This window comes from Varanus komodoensis, unplaced genomic scaffold (genome assembly GCF_004798865.1).
Source record: "Varanus komodoensis strain SLA01 unplaced genomic scaffold, ASM479886v1 scaffold6_1, whole genome shotgun sequence".
In the NCBI taxonomy this organism is placed as follows: domain Eukaryota; kingdom Metazoa; phylum Chordata; class Lepidosauria; order Squamata; family Varanidae; genus Varanus; species Varanus komodoensis.
In genome coordinates this window covers 6,350,679-6,370,032 of record NW_025336345.1, presented here as the reverse complement: position 1 = coordinate 6,370,032, position 19,354 = coordinate 6,350,679, and the positions used below count along the sequence as shown (strand labels likewise).

Here is a 19,354-nt window from a genome sequence, read left to right as displayed (position 1 = left end):
ATCACTGTGGAACTGACTTCCACAGTAATTGGTGAGTTTTGGGTGGGGAATCCCTGAGTCAGATCTAGAGATCCTTATTTTATTATTTATGTATGTATTACATTTCTATGTTCTCTGGGTGGTTCACAACAATTAAAACCATAACATACAACAATATATATACTGTGAAGATGTAATACGGATCCTGTATGGATTAAGGATGGAATATAACTATTTCAAATAAATAAATAAATAAATAAATAAATAAATAAATAAATGTTTAAAACTGCTCTATAAAATATAAGTCCAAATCAAAGTAAAACCAAGCAGCAACACTAATATTTAAAATGCAGTAGCAGATTTGAAACAAGGGGAACTGAAAGAGTAAAATGCCTGGGAAAATAGGAAGCCTTCTCTTGGCACCAGAAAGGGCGCTGTGAGCCTGAGATATTCACTCCACAACCAGGCATCCCAGCACAAGAGACCCTCTTCTTAGCAGCCACCCCATCGTTTCTTAGGCAGGTGTTCCCAGGGAACGATGGCTGAGGATGCACTTAGGGTCTTGGCAGTTGTATATATGGAAGGAGATGTTCAGTCAGGTAATCTCTGGCTCTGAAAGTTCATACCAGCAATTTGAATTGGGCGCAGACATGGGCTGGTACAGCTGGTAAAGTACTGGCATCACATGATCACATGGGCTGGTCCCCATTAATACTGCCACTGCCCTGTTTTGGACCAGCTGAAGTTTCCAGACCACTTCCAAAGGAAGCCCCACAAAGGCGGCTTTGCTCTATGTAGGTCAAGCAGTGAGCACTCGTAGCCTGGAGGTTAATCCAGGCTCAGGAACTCCCTGCTGGGTGGCAGGGAAGGTTGGCTCCCTCTCAGCAGGCAAAGGTGTTTTTTAATCAAGCAGGCCTTTGATCTGTAAGCCGTAGTAAGATCTGCTGTTTTTATGGTTATTGCTGCATTTTAAAATCTATTTCTTTTATTATCATTATTTAACCAAGTTGCTTGCTTGCTTATTTATTTATTGACCTTGTGATTGTTTGCTGCCTTATACACTATTTCCTTGCTGAAAAGACAGGGTACAAATCAATCGATCGATCATCCATCAATCCAATAAAGAGCAGTGCCAGCCCCCTGCGACTGACCTGTGTTTGTTCAGCTTGGCAGGCAGCGATGCTACCCTATGGCAGAGAGAGCCCAGTGCAATGCCGTCGACCTGTGGGAGTAGGAGGAAGACCTGTGGGAAGAGTGGGAGGAAGAGCACCGCCTTATTCCTTCTGCCCCAGCCCCCAAGGTATTGCGGGACCGAAATGCCGGGCCGGGCCAGGCCTTTGGTCTGCTCAGACCTTATATACTTTGCACAGGAGTCTGCTTCTGCAACTGAGCATTGCACCTGCCTGCACGCTTGATGGCCTGCCTCTTCTCTTCTTCATTCTACCTTCTTTGTATCTTCCCTCTCACTCTTTATTTCCTGGGCAACTAGGTCTCATTGGTTTATTCCCCTGAAGGGTGGCTACTGGGAGTCTTTTGCTCTGGAGGTTCTAATGCATGCCTGAAGGGCGCTCCCATTACCTGTTGCACCTCTTTGGTCTGTTCCTGCACATTGCTAAAGCAGAAGGGCTCCAGGTGGAAGCCTGGGCAGACGCCAGCCCACAGCAGTCACCCGAGCACAGGGAGGGGTCAACAGGGTGCTGAGAATAGCTTGCTTCTTCGGACATTGCATTTTCCTGGAAAGAGCTGTCTTGCATTTCCTCCTAAGTTGGTGCGCTTGGAGAGGGTCTGCTTTTGGGGACATGGGCCTCTCATGGGATGGTTCTTCTTTCTACTGGGGCCTCATTCTGGGATTAGAGTTGAAGATTATCTCTGAGGTCTTTTGTTCTACCTCCTGCGATTCAGGGGCCTGGGTGACTAACCAGCGACTCTTTCTCTGTAGCTCTGCAGGGGATCCCTGACCCTAGAGCTTACCTGTTCCCCACTGTGAGTCACCCGGACTATGACTACCTCTGTGCAGGGCCCCCTGGGAGGCGGGCTGAAAGCACAGAGAAGTATGAGTTGGACACCCACTCTTCCAAACCCTGGCAGAACCTGCATTCAGGCTTTGATGAAGCACAGAAACCAGGTAAGGGAAGCATTGTGCTCCCCCACCTGCCCCATGCCTCTGCCGTTCCGATTTTAACAAGCGTTTTGAAAGGCGGGCCCTTTCCCACTGTGCCGACCCAGCAGGAGAAGAGCGCTCCTGCCGACACATGCCAGCAGGGCTTTCCTGCACCAAAGTCTTGCAGTTTTGTCAGTTAAGTGCTTTTAATGACTCCTTCACAACAAGCGGTTAAGGGCATTCTTTTAGCTGCACAGATGCAGGGCTAAGAAGCGGCCTGCAGACCGGGCTCATTCCTCAGCTTCTCTTGCAAAGACGCCCGGGGGGGGGGGGGGAGAAAGGGTGCTGCGTGCATTCAGGAGAGGGTGCTGGCAAAAGGCAAACGCCTGAGTGGAATGGAGGCGAGCAGGGCCCTGTTTACATTGACCCAGTGCCCCCTTCCTTTCCCTGCTCTAGGGCCTGAAGTTTACCTTGGCACCAGGAAGGCAGAGGCAACCGGCGCTGCTTCAAGCCGAGCATTTTTCCCATCAGGGGCTGGGACTCCCCATCTGGGAATTCCTGGTGTGGGAAACTGGTGGTGTGCGCAGTGCCAGCTCCAGATTTTGGAAGGTGCTTGGGTAAGGCACCCCTCACCCCCAGTGCCCCCCCCCCACCATCTGGGTTGCCTTTTATCTACTGTTCCTCTTTGCAGGTTCAGCCCATTTGGTTGCTTCTTGATGAGCAAGATGAAGCTAGCGGCTAATGAATAATTACCTGGGAATAATTGAATAACTTCAATGTTCCAGTACCAGTTTCCCTTCCTGAGGAGGCATGAGGCTTAAATTAATGATTTCCTCTTTTACATTTCATTTTTTAGTGGAAGATAATCTTCTCTAAAACATAGCAAGAAACTGTAACAAGAACTCAGTTATTAAAGCCTCTCAGCTATGCAGAAACTGTCATTGTGACAATCAGGAGAAGCCCTTCAAGGGGGAACCAACAAGTTGTTCCTCCCTAATCCATGCCACTAAAGTAATAAGATAAGACGAATTTATGCAGAGAAAACTTTATGGTGGTGAGAATCTTTGCTAAATAGGATTTAGTAAACATAAGAGGAGCTTGGCCTTAAGAAAGGGCTTTGTGGAATAATACCTGGTATGAAGTGCTTGCAGGGCACCTCCATTTTAATTCAATGCTGAGCAAATTGCAAAAGAGTGATGTTTTGATGACCCCAAAGAGCTTTTGCGTGCAAGCGCACTTGACAGATGGAGTTTCAACCAAATAAAGACATGAAGTCTTGTTTGAGGACTTCCCGAGTCAACAGGTGGCATCTTCAATGACACGTGTACCCACATCTCAGATTTCTGACTCTTGTGGGAGTAGCTTATCAGTTGTGAAACCACCGCCTGGTACCAGGAAAGTTGCGGCCGGTCAAGTCCTGCTCCCTACAGGGTTGCAACTGGCCAGCTTTTACCAGGCCCTGCCCCACGCCTTCATCTTGGTCTGCAAAGGTGGCACTCACCCCATGCTATGAAACCGTCATCTTCACATCGGGCCGCTGTTAACATGGCAGGAGCAGACCTGGCCAGTTTTTTCCCTGCTCATTTGGCAATCCTGGCAGCAGTAACGCATTGGCCCACAGCCAGTGGCCCCTTCATCCAAGGCTACAATGGGAGTGGGCCAGTGCGTACTGCACATGCACAGTATCAGGAGGGGGTTTCCCTCCCGAAAGAAGGGCACACTTCAGACATAAAGCTGGGGCCACGGAGCAGGAGAATCAAGGCAGTCGGGGGTGCAGCTACATGTCTGGGACTCCACTGCAGCCACAAGCTCTGTGAGGAGGGCGCAGAGGGCTCTGCTCAGTGCAACAGCGGAACCGGTGCAGCCATTGGCCTCAGCAACACTGACACATGGTGAGAGCAACTGGTGGGGAAGCCGGGCACATTGCCAGGTGACTGCGATGTATCTGTCCAACAAGAAGGGCTCGGATGCCTCTCGAGGGGAGGCGGAGCTTCCTGCTGTACCTGCCAGGAGGCATCTAAAGGCTTGCAGGAGGCAGCCCAAGAGGGCTCGCCCAAGGCAGCAGCAAGCAGGCGGAAGAGCTAGGAGGAGGGTGCTGCAACCTCCCTCCATTCTAGCCCTGGAGCTTGGGCAGGGTGAGAGCCAGTCTTGGGCAACAGCCAAGTGAGTGCTGCCGGGGAGGCTGAAGCGGTGGACACGTGCGCACACGATGCAGCTCAGTATCAGCCGGGAGCCTCCTGAAAATTGGCAGAAGATGCATCAATAATTTAAGATATCCCATGTTACTGGCAGAAAGCAGCAATAAACTGAAATGACTCCTGAAAGAAGAAAGTGCAAAAGCGGGATAGCAGCTGAACAGGAGGAAAACAGAAATCATGACTACAGAAGAATTTCAGCACGTTAAGGTCAACAGTGAAGAGGCTGAAGTCATGGAAGATTTTGCAAACCTTGGCGCAACCATCAACTCAAATGGAGGCTGCAGCCAAGAAATTCAAGGAAGGCCGAGACTTGGAAGGGGACCAGTGAAGGAACTAGAAAAGATCATTAGGTGTAGGGAGATTTCACGGGACATTAAGGCCAAGACAATCCACACCACTGCGTTCCCACTCACCATGTACGGGTGTGAAAGCTGGACAGGGAGGAAAGCTGATAAAAAGAAAACATGGTGCTGGAAGAAAGCTTTGTGAATATTGAAACTTGACCAACAGAAAAATGAACAAATAGGTCTGAAAGCAAATCAAGCCAGAACTTGTCCTGGATGTAAAAATGATAAAACTCAAAGTTGTCGTACTTTGTGCACATCATGAGAAGCAGGTCTCATTGAAGAAGACACGAATGCTGAGGAAGAGGGAGAACAACTGTGAGGTGGCTCAGTTATATAAAGGAAGCCATAGCTTTGAGTTTATAAGAGTTGAATAGGACTGTGAAGGACAGGACAATTTGGAGGACAATGCATAGGGTTGCCATAGGTTGGAGATGACTTGACAGCACTCAACAACAAGAAAGTATATGTTGTTGTGCACAGTTCCTTTTCTGGCAGGTCCAAATGAAATGGCTGGTTTGGAGTGTTATTCTAGAAGCTAGCACAGCTCAGTGTTTTATCTAAGGCATCAGCTTTTCTTCTAGGAGAGACAACCCCACCACCAGATGTTATGCTACAATTCCCCTATTGCTAAAATGCTGTCAATCAAGGGAGTCGTAGTCCAGCATGTCTGGAAACCACCAGCCTGGGGAAGGCTCCTCTGTTGGAAGGAGTGCTGAAGAGTCATTGGTACAATGAGGATAGGTGCCTCTTATTTCCAGCCGCTAGCCCCAGGGAAGCCACAGGTTAGTCTTGAGATGGATGAGGGCCAACCAGCTGAAACATAATAAAGGCAAGTCAAGGAATTCTCTTGAGCTGGACAAAGGATGCAATGGTTCTGAATGGGATTGCACCCACCTCCCACCCCCAAAGACCAGGTTTGCAGTTTGGGTGTTCTCCCAGGCATTTTGCAGGCTACGGAGGTACAGAGGACTGGCCCATCAAATTCAACCCCATCCAGAGTCATACACATCCAAGTAACTTCCAGAAGTCTCTTGTAATGTTCTCTTTGTAGTGCTTTGTTTAAAGAAACTTCAGAACCCAGGAGAGAATGCAGTGCAATTGCTCAGAGCCTTCTGGAGGCCAAGCGGTTGGAGCATGTGCCATCAGTAGTGAACCAGCTGCATTGGTTACCTGCTTCTATGCCCCATTTAAAGCACTGGCTGTGACCTGAACAGCACTAAGTGGTTTGCAGCCAGGATGTTTGAGGAACTGCCTATATGGACGTGTCGAGGCCTTGAGATCAAGTGCACTCATTGACTGTGTTCATGGACTCACCACTGAGGGATACAAGAGATGGGGCCTTTTCAGTAGTAGCCCCACATTTGTGGAATCCCGTCCCTAGGGAGATATGTGGTACCCCTACTCTACATGGATCTCAACAGTTATTTCAGACTGCTTTGTAATATATCGTCTGTCTTGTATTAAACCACTAGGGCCATAATGTTGTAATATTTTGAGTTTTGGACAGTGGCTTTATTGTTTTTGATGTATTATGTGTTTTTTCATGAGCTGCTTGGGAAGATGAAAGTGAACAAAAATTTGGCAAAGAGATCTTTGAAATTAATACATGATCATAAATATAGACACTTCTTGGTGAAAGATTTGTCCTCTGGTGTCAAGATAAGTAAGGATAATCTGTATTTGCTCAAGAACAAAAATAAAGGTAGAAGTGTCCCTGATGCTAACATGAGGGAGGAAATGTCATGTATGGCTGTTACACATGCATTAAATTTGGAATCTAGCTGGGAATTTTTCTTCTCCTCAGCTGGTATGACTGTTGTGCCAATTGCTAATGCAAAGGAAGTTTTGGGAAAGGTTTGTGGATCTGTGGGTCATGCTGACCTGCTTTATAACTCAGTTTATGCAACATTTTAATGGTGACTCTTTCTTATTATAAGGCAACACACTTGGGAGTGGTTCTCCTTGAATTTACTGAGACACTCCTGAGTAAACAGGCATTGAATTGGGCCCCATAACAGGGATATTGCGGGGGGGGGGGGGAATAATAACCAGTTGCTGCCAGATCAGTCCTCCAGGGATGAAGAGGATTCCACTGTCACCCTTAAATCTGGCCCAGCAAACATTCTAACATTCCCATCAAATCCAAAACAAATAGAGGACGTAAGCTTTTGAAACAGTAGAAAAACCATCCAAGTGCCTATTGTGTTGTGTGTGAAAAGGCCCAAGATGCACGTTTGGCATGAATCAGTAATGATTCCCTGCTTGTTCAAAAGAAAACATCAATTCTGTATAACAGCAACAACCACACACATTCTGTTTCCAGCAGATAAATATTGAGAGAGACACTTCCCACAGGGAAGTCTCCCTTAAGGGAAGCTGCTGAGGCACAGAATTGTGCAAAGAGGCTCCAAGCTCTCCAGCCCCTTTCTTGCTGTGCCCTTTGGCCAGAAAGAAGGTGCCTGCATCGTGTCAGAATGCGATTTTTCTCTTTATTATCCCCTGCCCACGCTGACTGCAGGGGTGCCAAAGGCTGGCTGGTCCCACTTGTGCCCATTTCCCTGCTGTGAAGCACTAGGCATTTATAGAAAGATTATTGGCAGGGTCTTTCCTGTTTCTAAGCAACGCAAGCTGGAGTTGAAATGTATTGAGTTTGTTTCAAGAACTGAAATGCCAGTATGATGGAAGGACGCCTCTCACCTACCCCTCTTCTACGGCAAAGTGTCTCTTCCTATACTGGAGCACAAGCTGACCCAGTGATCACTGTATGCCTTTGCTTTTAACTTCCTCTATTGTGTTTCCTCTTTGACACTGTAAATTATATTTCTGACATGGGGGCAGCTCCTTCCCGGGCTTCGTGGGAGCACAAGCATTCCCTACAGCCAGAGATTTGGTGGAAAGCTCACTGTGGGGAGCAGAGCAGAAGGTGAGGTGTGGGAGGCAACAGGCAGGACCTGGCCATACAAGGTGGGGCTTAATGCCTGTTGTTCCCTTGCAGCATTTGGCAGATGTGCAAGGACAAAATCCATCCTCATCTCTCTTCTCAAGGTGCCCCTGATGTTTGTTTTTTTGTACCTGTTCGTGTGCTCCCTCGATGTGCTGAGTTCTGCTTTCCAACTGGCAGGAGGTGAGAGTCTTGATATATTTTTCTGTCCTCCCTCCCTTCTCTGTAACTGGGGTGGTCCTTGGCTGTATCTTCCTGGAGTCAGGAGATTCTTGTGCCTGTTGTCCCCTTGTTACACACAGAGAGAAGCAAGCTCTTTTCTAGCTTCCTGACTGGTGTGTCCTCTAAATTTGCCATGACTTGGTGCCAAATGTCAAGTTTCAACTTCACAAATTCTTAATGAAACAAAAGAAAATGGCAGAGTTTCCTGCTTTGGACACTTTCAGCATAAATAACCTTGCAGCATAGCCTGAAGGGAAAGAAAGTTAAGTGATATAATTTGAGTATGTGTGTGCAACTACTCCTGAGGGGTGTAAAAAAAGCCCTGCTAGATCAGACCAGAGGCCCAGGTAATCCCGCACTCTGTTCTCCCAGCGGCCGGCCAGATTTCTCCAGGAAGCCCCTCATGATTGGAGCAACTGGGGAACAAGGACATGGTGCCTCTGATGGCTGAAGCTGCCTAAAGCCGTCCTGACAAGCAGCCATACACAGCTTAATCCTCCATGAATTTCTCTAATCCTCCCTTTCTTCCTTCATGGTCTTGCATGTACAACATAAAAATGGCTATGAGAAGCTGCAGGAGGTTGAAGCTGGGAAGAATGGATGGGGACTACACTAGGAGCCAGCAGACCAGTGAAGTGGGGCTGGTGGTGGGAGGGGAGGGAGGGAGGGAGGAAGGGGGACCAAACTAGAGAGAACTCCTCACAGTTGCAGGGCAGAATTTTCCATCGATTATCCAGCCCGAGAGCAGGAGCAGAGACTGAGGGCACATGCAGCCAAGAAGCTAGATTAGTCACGGTCCTCTGCAGTGGAGGGCGCTAAGTGGTGAAGGAAGATTTCACTGGGATTCGCTTGACTCTGGGGCTAGCCTTGATTCTGTGGGGGGAGGGGGCTGCCTTCAGGCGTCCAGGATCTGCTTTGTCCTGTTCTGTTTTTCTGTAGACTCAAGATCCACCAACTGGGCTCAGGTGCAAAATAGCAGTTCAAGGCAGGCATGTGCCTTCTAGAATTAAGGATCAGAGTGCTCTGAACACAGGGCTCAGACCAAGGCGATGCTTCAGTATCAAAATTAGTTTGCCACCCTCTCCCCCATAAAACCATTCCTGACTCCCCCCATCCAAACTTTCACAATTTAAGCGGTCAAATATAGAGAAGAGGGGGTGGGTAAGATGCTTTTTGTTCTTGCCATTGTTAAACATTTTTGGAGTCAGAAACCCTTTCAGGTCTACTGCAAATCACCTTGAACATCTACCAGAAGACTCTGGTCTTTCTCCTTCCTGCCCCTGGATCGGCAGCAACTCACCAGTCTTGCTCCATGAACCTTTGAACAGGAGAGGCAAGGAAATTACGTCCTCAACTGCTGAGCCCCCAAACCTATTTTGTAAACAAGCCTGAATCCACCAGGACCTCCCCAGATGCTTTGTGTGCAGACCTGGTTCGCTAAATTCTGCATCTTTTCCAGGAAAAGTAGCAGGGGACATTTTCAAGGACAACGCCATCCTCTCGAACCCAGTGGCAGGGCTCATGGTGGGAATCCTTGTCACCGTCCTGGTTCAGAGCTCCAGCACCTCCACCTCCATCATTGTCAGCATGGTATCCTCAGGGTGTGAGTAACGTGTGTGGAAAGAGGGGCTGAAGAAACAGGATGGCAGGGCCAGTCCTACCATTTGGCCAGAGGGCAGTCGTTGCTTCTGGCGCCAAATGCTGGGAGAGAAGAGGCCTCTGCTCTTGCCCGGTCTCCATGAAGCAGGGCTCTTGTTCTCAGGTGCGGGGCAAGATGGCGTCCTGTCTTCTGCCTGGAAAACAGATTCAGCCGCCTGCCCAGTTGGCTTTTGTGCACAGAATGTGTGTGTGTGCATGGGGAGCGGGGAGCCCTGTGGGATGGGATGTGGCGCTCTGGCTGCACATAGATGCATGAGAAATCCGGCAACACGCACTCCCCCTTTTCCCCCAGTCGGGCTGCTGCAGTTTACTGCCACTGCAGGATACTTGAATGGGAGGGCCATAGCTCCCTTGACAGGGTGCCTGCTTTGCACACCAAAAGTCGAAAGTCCCCGCATCAGTCCTTGGCACCTCCAGCCAGGGCTAGGGGAGACTCCTGCCCAAACCCCGGAGAGACACTGCCCAATTCACTGTAAACCATGCTGGGCTAAGCAGCCCACTGGCCTGGGCCTTGGCACATGGGTCCCCTTCTCTCTTGCAGCATTTGCATCCCCTGCATGATAATAAAATAGAACTGGACCTACCTGCAAAGACCCGCCTGTGGAAATCTGCACACCTGCAAGGGATGTATGTAGGCTTTGGAGGGAAAGGATAAGACAGCAGAGGTGGGGGCACCCAGAGTAAGCTTTGCCAGGCTCCTCACTGGGCACCACAAGCTCTGCCAGAGCCAGCGTGCTCAGCAGGCCTCCCTCCTCTTTTCAGTGCTGGAGGTGGGCGCTGCCATCCCCATCATCATGGGCTCCAACATCGGCACCTCTGTCACCAACACCATCGTGGCGCTTATGCAGGCCGGAGACAGAAACGAGTTCAAGAGGTGTGTGTTGTGGTGGGCAATGCAAGCGGAAATTGTGTGCGAGCTGGTGGAAGAGCTGATATTTGGATGGCTGCCTGGCTAGGACCCACCCCACACCCTCTGACACTGCAACTCACAAACGCCATGCCAACAATGGTCTCCCTACCTTCTGGCAGGGCCTTTGCAGGGGCCACCGTACATGACTGCTTCAACTGGTTGTCAGTGCTGGTTCTGCTGCCTCTGGAGGTGGCCACTGGCTATCTGCATCGCATCACCAAGATTGCGGTGGCGACCCTCAACTTCCGCAGTGGACAGGATGCGCCAGAGCTCCTGAAAGTAATCACAGAGCCCTTCACTGGTCTTATCATCCAGGTGTGTGCTCCCGGGTAACCAAGTGTGGCCTCTTTAGTCTTTCTGGGGGTGGGAAATCTAAGCACTTGCCTCCCCATGCTTGGCATCCTGGCAGTATGTTTGCCTGTCCATTCCACCTTCCAGTCCATTCTTGGGGGGCGTCAGAAGCCAAGCTACTGTCTACATCAGAAGGCATTTCACTTGTTGGGCTCAACGGAGTCCATTCCTTCAGTAGATTTGGGAATAAGGCCAATTAATGGCAGCTGGTGAAAAGTTAGTATCTAGGATGTTGTGAAAAAAAACAAAGGGATTTAGAAGGCAAGGACTGTGGGTCTTTAGGTCACTAAGGGAAAGCCACGGGCTGAGCTGAGGACCCAGAAAGGTTTACAAAATGCTGCCAGGTGATCAGAAGGCCAGGGTAGAAGACAGACAGTGCCTAGAATATGGGTCTGGAATGGGGATGTGGCCATTTAGTGAACTCAGGAAGGCCAGGTTTTTCCTGCTCTCCTGACCTAGAATATTCTGCAATAGCAGTATAAGTGCTTAGAGTTACTAGCAGTCACATATAATGGGAGAAGTGCTGCTAAGTTCAGGCATAACCCACAGTCAAGGGTTAAGTTTGGGCTGTTATGAAACTGGCTTGTTGAAAGATGGGTTATCATGCTGTCTGAACCCAGCCAAGCTAACATACCACAACTTTCACAACCCAACAAAACACCATGGGTTGTTCTAATTAAAAGCTATGGTTTGCTATCTCAGTTGCATTCAGACAACATGAGGACCTATTTTTCAACAATAACCAATAATCCAACAGCAACCTCTTCTCAGCCCTGTAGTGTGGGTTGCTGTGATGCCTGAACCAAGTCACTGTGTGAGAGATTGGGATGCGAACAGGAACTATGGCAGGGCTTTTGGAATCCAGCCTTACCGTTCAGCTTTGAGACCATATCTAAATTTCTGGTTTGCCTGTCTAAAGGATATGAATTCCCTGCCATCCTAGGGCTAAGGGTCTGCTACTTCTCACCCACCTCCCGTTATGAAGGCCTTTAGGGTTCCTATCTCCCATCCCTGGCAGGGTTTCCATGACCAGTTCCCTTGTTTCTTGTAGCTGGATAAGTCTGTGATCACTGGCATTGCCACGGGTGATGAGAGTTTGCACAACAAGAGTCTGATCCGGCTGTGGTGTGATGCACCAGCTCCACAGGTGAGGCTTCTACCAGGGCAGAGAGCTTGGCTGAGGGAGGAAAGAAACAGTACTGAGTGCTGAGTGTCAGGATGTGCTGGTAGTCCTGGCTAAGGATTTTGAGCCAATGGCTCAACACCAAACTGCATGGGCCAATAATGGATGCATGGGATGTCTTTATTTTGGCATTTTGGATACTGGAGCGTGAGCAATTTTCTTGTGTATGGAGAGCCAGAAAGACAAGTTTTCACAGAGAGCCCAGTGTACATTTGGTTTTTCAGAGTTGCTGAGTTAGAGATGACCACATGTGTCATAGGTTAGGATGTTCAGGGGTCCTTCATTTGGCCCCCCGCTGGCAGGCACCCAGTTTTGCAAGCCATTCTTCTGATATGAGTGATTATATATGGCCTCCAATATTTTTTATATAAGGCTCTGCCAGTAGCAAATAGCTACTTCTCCATCTAAAATGAATTAATTCATATAGGCAACAAAACAATAGTGAATCTAAACAAATCAGATAGCTCAAAATGCCCTCTAATGAAATTTTTATTTTACCCAGAAATGTTGTGCTAGAAAGCAAAATCCATCACATATTAAAGGAATCACTACTCTTTCTTTAACATTCCAGCAAATCAGGTTATACATATTTTTATAATAGCGAGTGATATACCACTTTGAAATCATCTTAAAACTGTTGTTTCCAATATTCAAATTAAGGGAAAATGTGTCCTTTGAACCACACATTTTGCAAACACACATATGAATATTATCCCCAGGATCCTGAGACCATCATATAATATATTTTTCAGGAGTCACCATGGCCATTTCAAAGGTAACGTGTTACTTTGAGCCTTGAACAGCCCATGTGAAAGGTTTAACATCTTTATCCTCAAAGTGAAATTAAGCCTTGAAATTAGAACAGCAAGGCCAAAAATTAAACTGTGTATTAGACATTTTTCTTGGAAGGAGTAGTCTCTTAGAGCCCATGAACCAATAAAGGTGCAACCTATGCATGTCTACTGAGAAGCAAGAGCCACTGAGTACAATGGGATTCACCACCACATGAATGAGTATAGGATTGCAGTGCAAGTGATATTTAAGGATCACTTCGAGAAAGGAAGGAGGCATTTTAAAAGGATCAGCATCTTCCTGGACGGCCTTTGAAATAGAGAGTACTAAGATGGGAAACCATAAAAAGGAAGAATACTTGGCGTTGAATTTTTACGTGGGCCTTGCTTTGCCTGCGAGAAATATGACTGAATTAACAAAGTAATCACTTACGAAATGGAAGGACTAACCTGGCTAAAGTCAGAATTAATGATAACAGTGAGACGGCCTTGCTTCAGCAGGGGTGATGGACCCCTCATGCATGGCCTCAAGGCTCCTGCAGGTGGCTGCATACCTCTGATGCCCCCCTCTCTAGATTTCTTCCACAGGAGCTAGGAGGAGTCTCCTGAACTGCAGCTCCCTTGCACCATGCCGCCTGGAAAGCTCCGGGAATCTCAGCGGTGCCATGCAGCAGAAATGTAAGACCTGCCACCAGCCTTCAGAGAGCAGGGCCCCGTAAGAACCAGCCGCTACCAGTGGGCCAGCCCTGTCCTGTGAGGGTAACATGGGAGATTCAAAACTCAGGGCAGGAAAGGGAGAGGAACGGGGCAAGGGGGCAGCCTGCTACCTTCCCTTGGCCTTGACTCCTGCCTTTGCATCCAGGCAATCACCTATTTGTGGACTCCTCCCTGCCAGACTTGGCTGTGGGCCTCATGCTGCTCGCAGGCTCGCTGATCGTGCTCTGCACCTGCCTCATCATGTTGGTCAAGCTGCTCAACTCTGTGCTCAAAGGCCAGGTGGCCAGAGCTATCCAGAAGGTCATCAACACCGGTGAGTGGATAGAAACCAGAGCCGGAGAGCATTCCTGCCATTTTCCTGGGCCAAAGAGATCCTTCTAGTACAGGGGTCTCAAACTCAACTTACCTGGGGGCAGTCTGGGTGAGGCTGGGCCGCATCAAGTATTCCACCACCGCGGTGGTGGTGGGCCGCTCATCCCGCGGCCGGCCTGGGGGGCTGCTGGCGCTTTGAAGGCCGCAGGGCCCCTCCCCCATGCCCCGCCCATCCCGGCAATTGGCCCGTGGGCCGCGAGTTTGAGACCCCTGTTCTAGTACATGGGTCCTCAAACTATGGCCTGCAGGCCACATCCGGCCTGCCAGGCCCATTTATCTGGCCTGCCTCAGAGGTTTTGGACTCCCCGCACCCGCCACCTGTGGCAGCTTGCTCACTCAGAGATTGTTTTGGACTCGCTCAGAGATCTCTGAGTGAGCAAGCTGCTGCCTCACTGTGTGCATGCGCACACCTGCACCGCCTCCACTGCCGCCTCACCAGCCCACGCCTGCAGTACCCCCGTCTCGCCAGCCTGCACCTGCCGCTGCTGCCTTTCAACTGGCACCCTGTCGAAAAAGTTTGAGGAGCCCTGTTCTAGTAGGACTTCTCTGGATTCCACACCTGCATGATGGTTTGCCTCATTAGTTCTGGGAGAATCCATGCATGGGAATCAGCCTTGTCTCCTTGTTCTTTCTGACACTGGCACTGGTTTGGGCAGATCTCCCGTCCCCTTTTGGCTGGGTCACTGGTTACTTTGCCATGCTGGTTGGTGCTGGGATGACCTTCATCGTGCAGAGCAGCTCGGTCTTCACTTCAGCCATCACCCCACTCATTGGTAAGTCAACAAGGACTTCACTTCCATGGGAACCCAGCTACCCAGGGACAAGGTCAAAGCAGGAGGTGTCTGTCTACAAAAAGAAACTGAAATGACCTGGCCCAGTCTTTTGAGAAAAGCAAAGCAAGCAATGCCTCTTGCTCTGGCCCACATCCCTCATTCAACCTGAGAGGAGATAGTAGGTCTTGGGTGCAGCTAACCCAGGATCTATAAAAAGTCAAGCCTTTGGAACAAAAGATCACAGCACGACTAACCTTTGGTTATGTAGTCAAAGCTTAGGTGGTGTGGTGAAGCATAAGCTATCCTGGAATCCCTGAGACAGAGAGGTCACGACTAAGAAGTGTCTCAAGAGGCTCTGAAAGGGATTGGAGAAGAAACGCTCCCCATCTCATGTGTCTTGGGAGTATATGGTGAGGACACATGGTGCCGCTTGCCTGACTATTGCCACTTTTTCTCTGTGGGACAGGCCTTGGCGTGATTAGCCTGGAACGAGCTTATCCACTCACCCTTGGTTCCAACATAGGAACAACCACCACAGCCATCCTAGCTGCCCTGGCCAGTCCGGGAGATAAACTGGCCAGTGCTTTCCAGGTGAGCAGCTGCCCTCTCCCCACCTGGTGAGCTGAAGCTGTTGCGATTGTTGTTGTTGTATTTTGATACTGCCCCATAGCTGAAGCTATGTTCCTGTATGAAAGTAAGACTGGCAGGTGAAAGATCTGTCTAAAAGAAATGTGAAATGTAAGTTGAAACAGTGCTAAAAATTTCATTGTATACCACCCAGCTTGTTGTATTACAAGAGGGAGAGGCTACAGTGGAGGGCCATCACAGTGAACCAAGGGGAGCGGGAGAACCATTTCCTTTTAAACACACAGCCGCTTCCTCCGGGTATGTCGCCACTTCCCAGTATTGCCTCCAAGATGGCTGCTAAGTTTTGGGCTTCCTTCCTCAGATTGCCCTCTGCCATTTCTTCTTCAACATCTCTGGAATCTTGCTGTGGTACCCCCTGCCGTGCACCCGCCTCCCCATCCAGATGGCCAGAGCACTTGGCGCGCGGACAGCCAAGTATCGCTGGTTTGCTGTTCTCTACCTGATCCTCTGTTTCCTGCTGCTGCCATCGCTGGTTTTTGGACTCTCCATGGCAGGATGGCGGGTCCTGGTGGGCGTGGGAGCCCCTTTCCTCGGCCTTCTGGCTTGTGTGACCCTAGTCAACATCATGCAGTCGCGAAACCCCAGCCGACTGCCCAAGTGGCTCCAGAGCTGGGACTTCCTGCCGTACTGGCTGCACTCCTTGCAGCCCATGGACGGGCTGATCAGCAGGGCGACACTGTGCTGTGCTGACCACTGCTCGGGGAGCCAAGAGGAACACACCAGTCGGTCTCCTCAGAGGAAAGCCCAGGCAGGCCTGCACAATCCTCCATGCAGCTTCTTGGAAGAATTGGCCCTGCCCACAAAGCCCTCCCCGCGGCTGCATCCACTGCCCATGCAGAGCGCCACCCGCCTGTAGTTCGTGCTGGAGCACTGCTCCCTTTGGTCCCACAGCTAGTGATGCTCAGCAGAAACTCAACGAGGGGGCTGGCTTTTGAGGGCAAGGAGGTGCACCTGCCTGCCTGCATCTGAGTGCTGAGTGGAGGCATGAATGGCTGCAACTTTATCCCTCCCATGTGTGCAATTCTGTGTTCCAGTCACGTTCTGCCGTTATGCATGGGATGCACACGTCTTTAACAGTGCGTGTGTATACCAGCATTCCACAACCTGACACCCTCCCAAAGGGTTGGATGGCAACTCCCATCATGCCCAGACACCTATGGATGATGGGCATTGGTGATCAATTTGGAGAGCAGCAGGCTGGAAAAGGCTGATATACAGGCATACCTTGGAGATATTGTGGGTTTGGCTCCAGATCACAGGAATAAGTCAAATATAGCAATAACTCGGGTCACATATTGTAATAGCTATACTGTTGGCTGTCTGTCTGGCCTATCTCGGTATTGACATGCCTTCCTCACTATGCTTAATCATTTCTAGCTTCCCCTCACTTGAACCTTTGGGGCCCCTGTAGGGTTATTGCAGTAATTGCCTAATCTGCACATGAATTGTTATGTTTCAGGGACCAGGGGGGCCCTAGGAGAGGGAAAGACAGGGAGGGACAGTTGGTGAAGCAGTCCAAACACCCCAAAACTATTGCAAAGATCACAGATAACCATAACATATATATGGTACAATAATGAAAAAGTTTGAAGCACAGTACAGAATTGTGAGGCTTACTTTAGCAAAATGTGAGCCAGAGACATGAAATGAGCAGCCCCTGTTGGACAAATGGCACCGATAGACATTTGTGGTCGACACAGGGTTACGTCCAGGAAGCGCAGTAACTGCGAGATGGAATAAAATGAGGTGCAATAAAATGAGGTATACCTGTGTTTCCATGTGTATGCGATGTGCTATTTTGTGCCACAAACAAGCACAAGCTTGTCTTTCAGAGGGTGTCGTTGTGGGGGTGCTGTTCTGGCAGGTGCAGTGGATGTTTTGCCCTGAGTCGCACTTGGCATTGGCCTGAGTTCTAGAGGTCCTGCATGATGGTAGAAGTGGCTATCCTGGGGCAGTCCTGGTGATTACTCAAGGAGCAGCAGTGTTAGTTATGCCGCAACATGACTAGTCAATGCTACTTGGAGGGCATTCTCTACACTGCTATCCTGAGAGTAAGGCCAGGGGTAGAGATCCTGTGCCCCCCCCCCCGATGTTGCCGAACTACAACTACCATCACCCAGACCATTGGCTCTGCTAGCTCTGACTGAGTCGAACAACTCCTGCAGAGACTTTGCTTCCCTGCTGAGTGGCAGTAGACTCATCCTTCTTAAATTTAAAAGTTTTTCAAGGTGGGGATGTTGCAGCGGTCGGTGCAATAATTTCTTGTCCATGAGTAGAACTTGTAGATACCATTTCACCGGAGATATAATATTGAATTGTGAAAAGTTAGAATTACTAGGTAATCTCTTGCTACCTCTACAGTCACACTGTGTTTATCCAGTGTCTTATTCAAAGTTTCATTGTATTGTCTTTCAGAGTAGTGTAATCCAAAGTGTTAATGTTCAAATAAAAATGCAGATTGAAAATAATTTGCGCTTTATTATTTATAAAATTCGGCACTGTGCTGTTTTTATTGTTATCCCATGTCAGCCAGAGTAATGTACAGTATTTAGATCACCAGGTAGTGATCAGTGTTGGCTACTTAAAATTTTTGTCCATAAAACAAGCCACTTCTTTTGCAGTATTTGGAACATAGAAATTTCTATACTATTTAAGGAGAATTTGAACATTTAAGAAAATGCTTTCTTTTGGAAGGAGGGGAACCTAACATATTGGCAGGTACTCTGCTGGATGTTTTAATTTAAGATAAATATCAAAATGTCTCTTTTGTCCTCTGAAGTCTGGCCTGTAGGGTCTTTGGGGAATGTATGATTGTGACAATACTAGGAATCATTAATGATTGTTTCTCGAAAGGCTTCTAAGTGTTTTGCTTTTTACATAAGCCAATGTGGTGTGGTGGTAAGAGTGTTGGACTAGAGACTGGAGAGATCCAAGTTCTAATCCCCACTCGAATATGAAACTCACTGAGTAGCTCTGGGCCATTCACAGACTTTCAGCCTAATCTACTTCACAGGGTGGTTGTTGTAAGGAGTGGAGCAGGGCTATGTAAGCCACCTTGCAAGAAAAAAGGCAGGATATACGTTTAATATAATAATAAATACATTTTCGCTGAAGGTTCAGAACAGGTTGTGAGGCTGAATGCTGGCAGCTGTATAGTACAAAAAGCATGCTTTAGAATAGCCTTCCACAACCCTAGCCAGCAAAGTAACTTTACTGAATGGTAAATATTTGCAACCTGATTGAGAAAATTACGTTAAGGTTATAAAATGGGCTACAAGTTCAAGAGAAGAGTAAGTTATTCAAAAGCCAGATGAGAAAGTATGCAGGTGTTGATGATGTCTCTTGTCTTAATGGGGTGCCATTTGGTCTAGGGCTAAAATAAAGAAAAACAAAAGCAAAATACATGCAACCTCTCTCCAAAATTCCCCACCTATACACTAAAATATTACAGAAGATACATCTCCAAAGAATAACCAATAATGTAGCTGTTTGTACGTCTTTTGTGTTCTCTTTACCATTTGCTTGTTGGTCTGTACATTACAACACGTAGCATCCAAATTCACAAGAAGCATGGTATATTATTCCTTACTTTTGGAACCCTTCTGGGCAAATCAATATTTAATGTGGAATATAAATAATTCTGCAAGGCCTCCTTTGGCATTGCTAATCCAGTCTCCATATGTGAATATGAAATGGTTGTTGCAAACCTGCCTTCTCTAACTAGGCACCCTAATTAGACCCCAATTCCCATTATAGCCATAGGCCAACACATCTGGAAGGCAGCCACTTGGGGAAAGCTGCTAGAAAGTGTGCTCAGACAGGCCTGTAGCAAACAACTCCTCCAATCGTGCCTTCTTCCGAAATTCCTGCCTGTAGATGTGCTGCCACCACCACTGCTTAACTCAATCCCTCCTTCTGGGCTAGGTCTGCACAGATGAGACCCAGTCAGCATTTTATTTATTTATATTGTGATTCATATCCTGCCTTTTTCCTACAAAGGGCTCAAGGCAGCTTACATCTCCTCCGCCATCTTATCCCTTGGACTGAGAGTCTGTGACTGGCCCAAAGACACCCAGTTGGCTCCATGGCTGAGCGGGGACTAGAACCCAGATCCTCTGAGTCCCAGTCCCATGCTCTTAACCACTACACCACACTGGCTCTC

At 48.5% G+C, this 19,354-nt stretch overlaps 1 protein-coding gene across 1 annotated transcript; it reads left to right on the top strand.

Moving 5' to 3' along the window:
• Positions 1–517: 517 nt before the first annotated feature.
• On the top strand, positions 518–16,048 carry SLC34A1 (solute carrier family 34 member 1). Its single transcript, XM_044450951.1, has 12 exons — positions 518–578; positions 1,919–2,104; positions 7,621–7,749; positions 9,248–9,391; positions 10,210–10,321; positions 10,477–10,672; positions 11,760–11,855; positions 13,258–13,360; positions 13,545–13,712; positions 14,428–14,544; positions 15,011–15,135; positions 15,494–16,048. The coding sequence occupies exons 1-12, from the start codon at positions 518–520 to the stop codon at positions 16,046–16,048; spliced, it is 1,992 nt and encodes a 663-aa protein (XP_044306886.1).
• The last annotated feature ends 3,306 nt before the right edge of the window (positions 16,049–19,354 follow it).

Bases quoted from the DNA above. Each gene is read 5' to 3' on its own strand.
- SLC34A1 (XM_044450951.1), top strand. From the start codon at position 518: ATGGCTGAGGATGCACTTAGGGTCTTGGCAGTTGTATATATGGAAGGA. The intron at 2,105-7,620 runs GTAAGGGAAGCA...GTTCCCTTGCAG, and splicing joins TGATGAAGCACAGAAACCAG to CATTTGGCAGATGTGCAAGG. The intron at 11,856-13,257 runs GTGAGGCTTCTA...CCCCCTCTCTAG, and splicing joins GTGATGCACCAGCTCCACAG to ATTTCTTCCACAGGAGCTAG.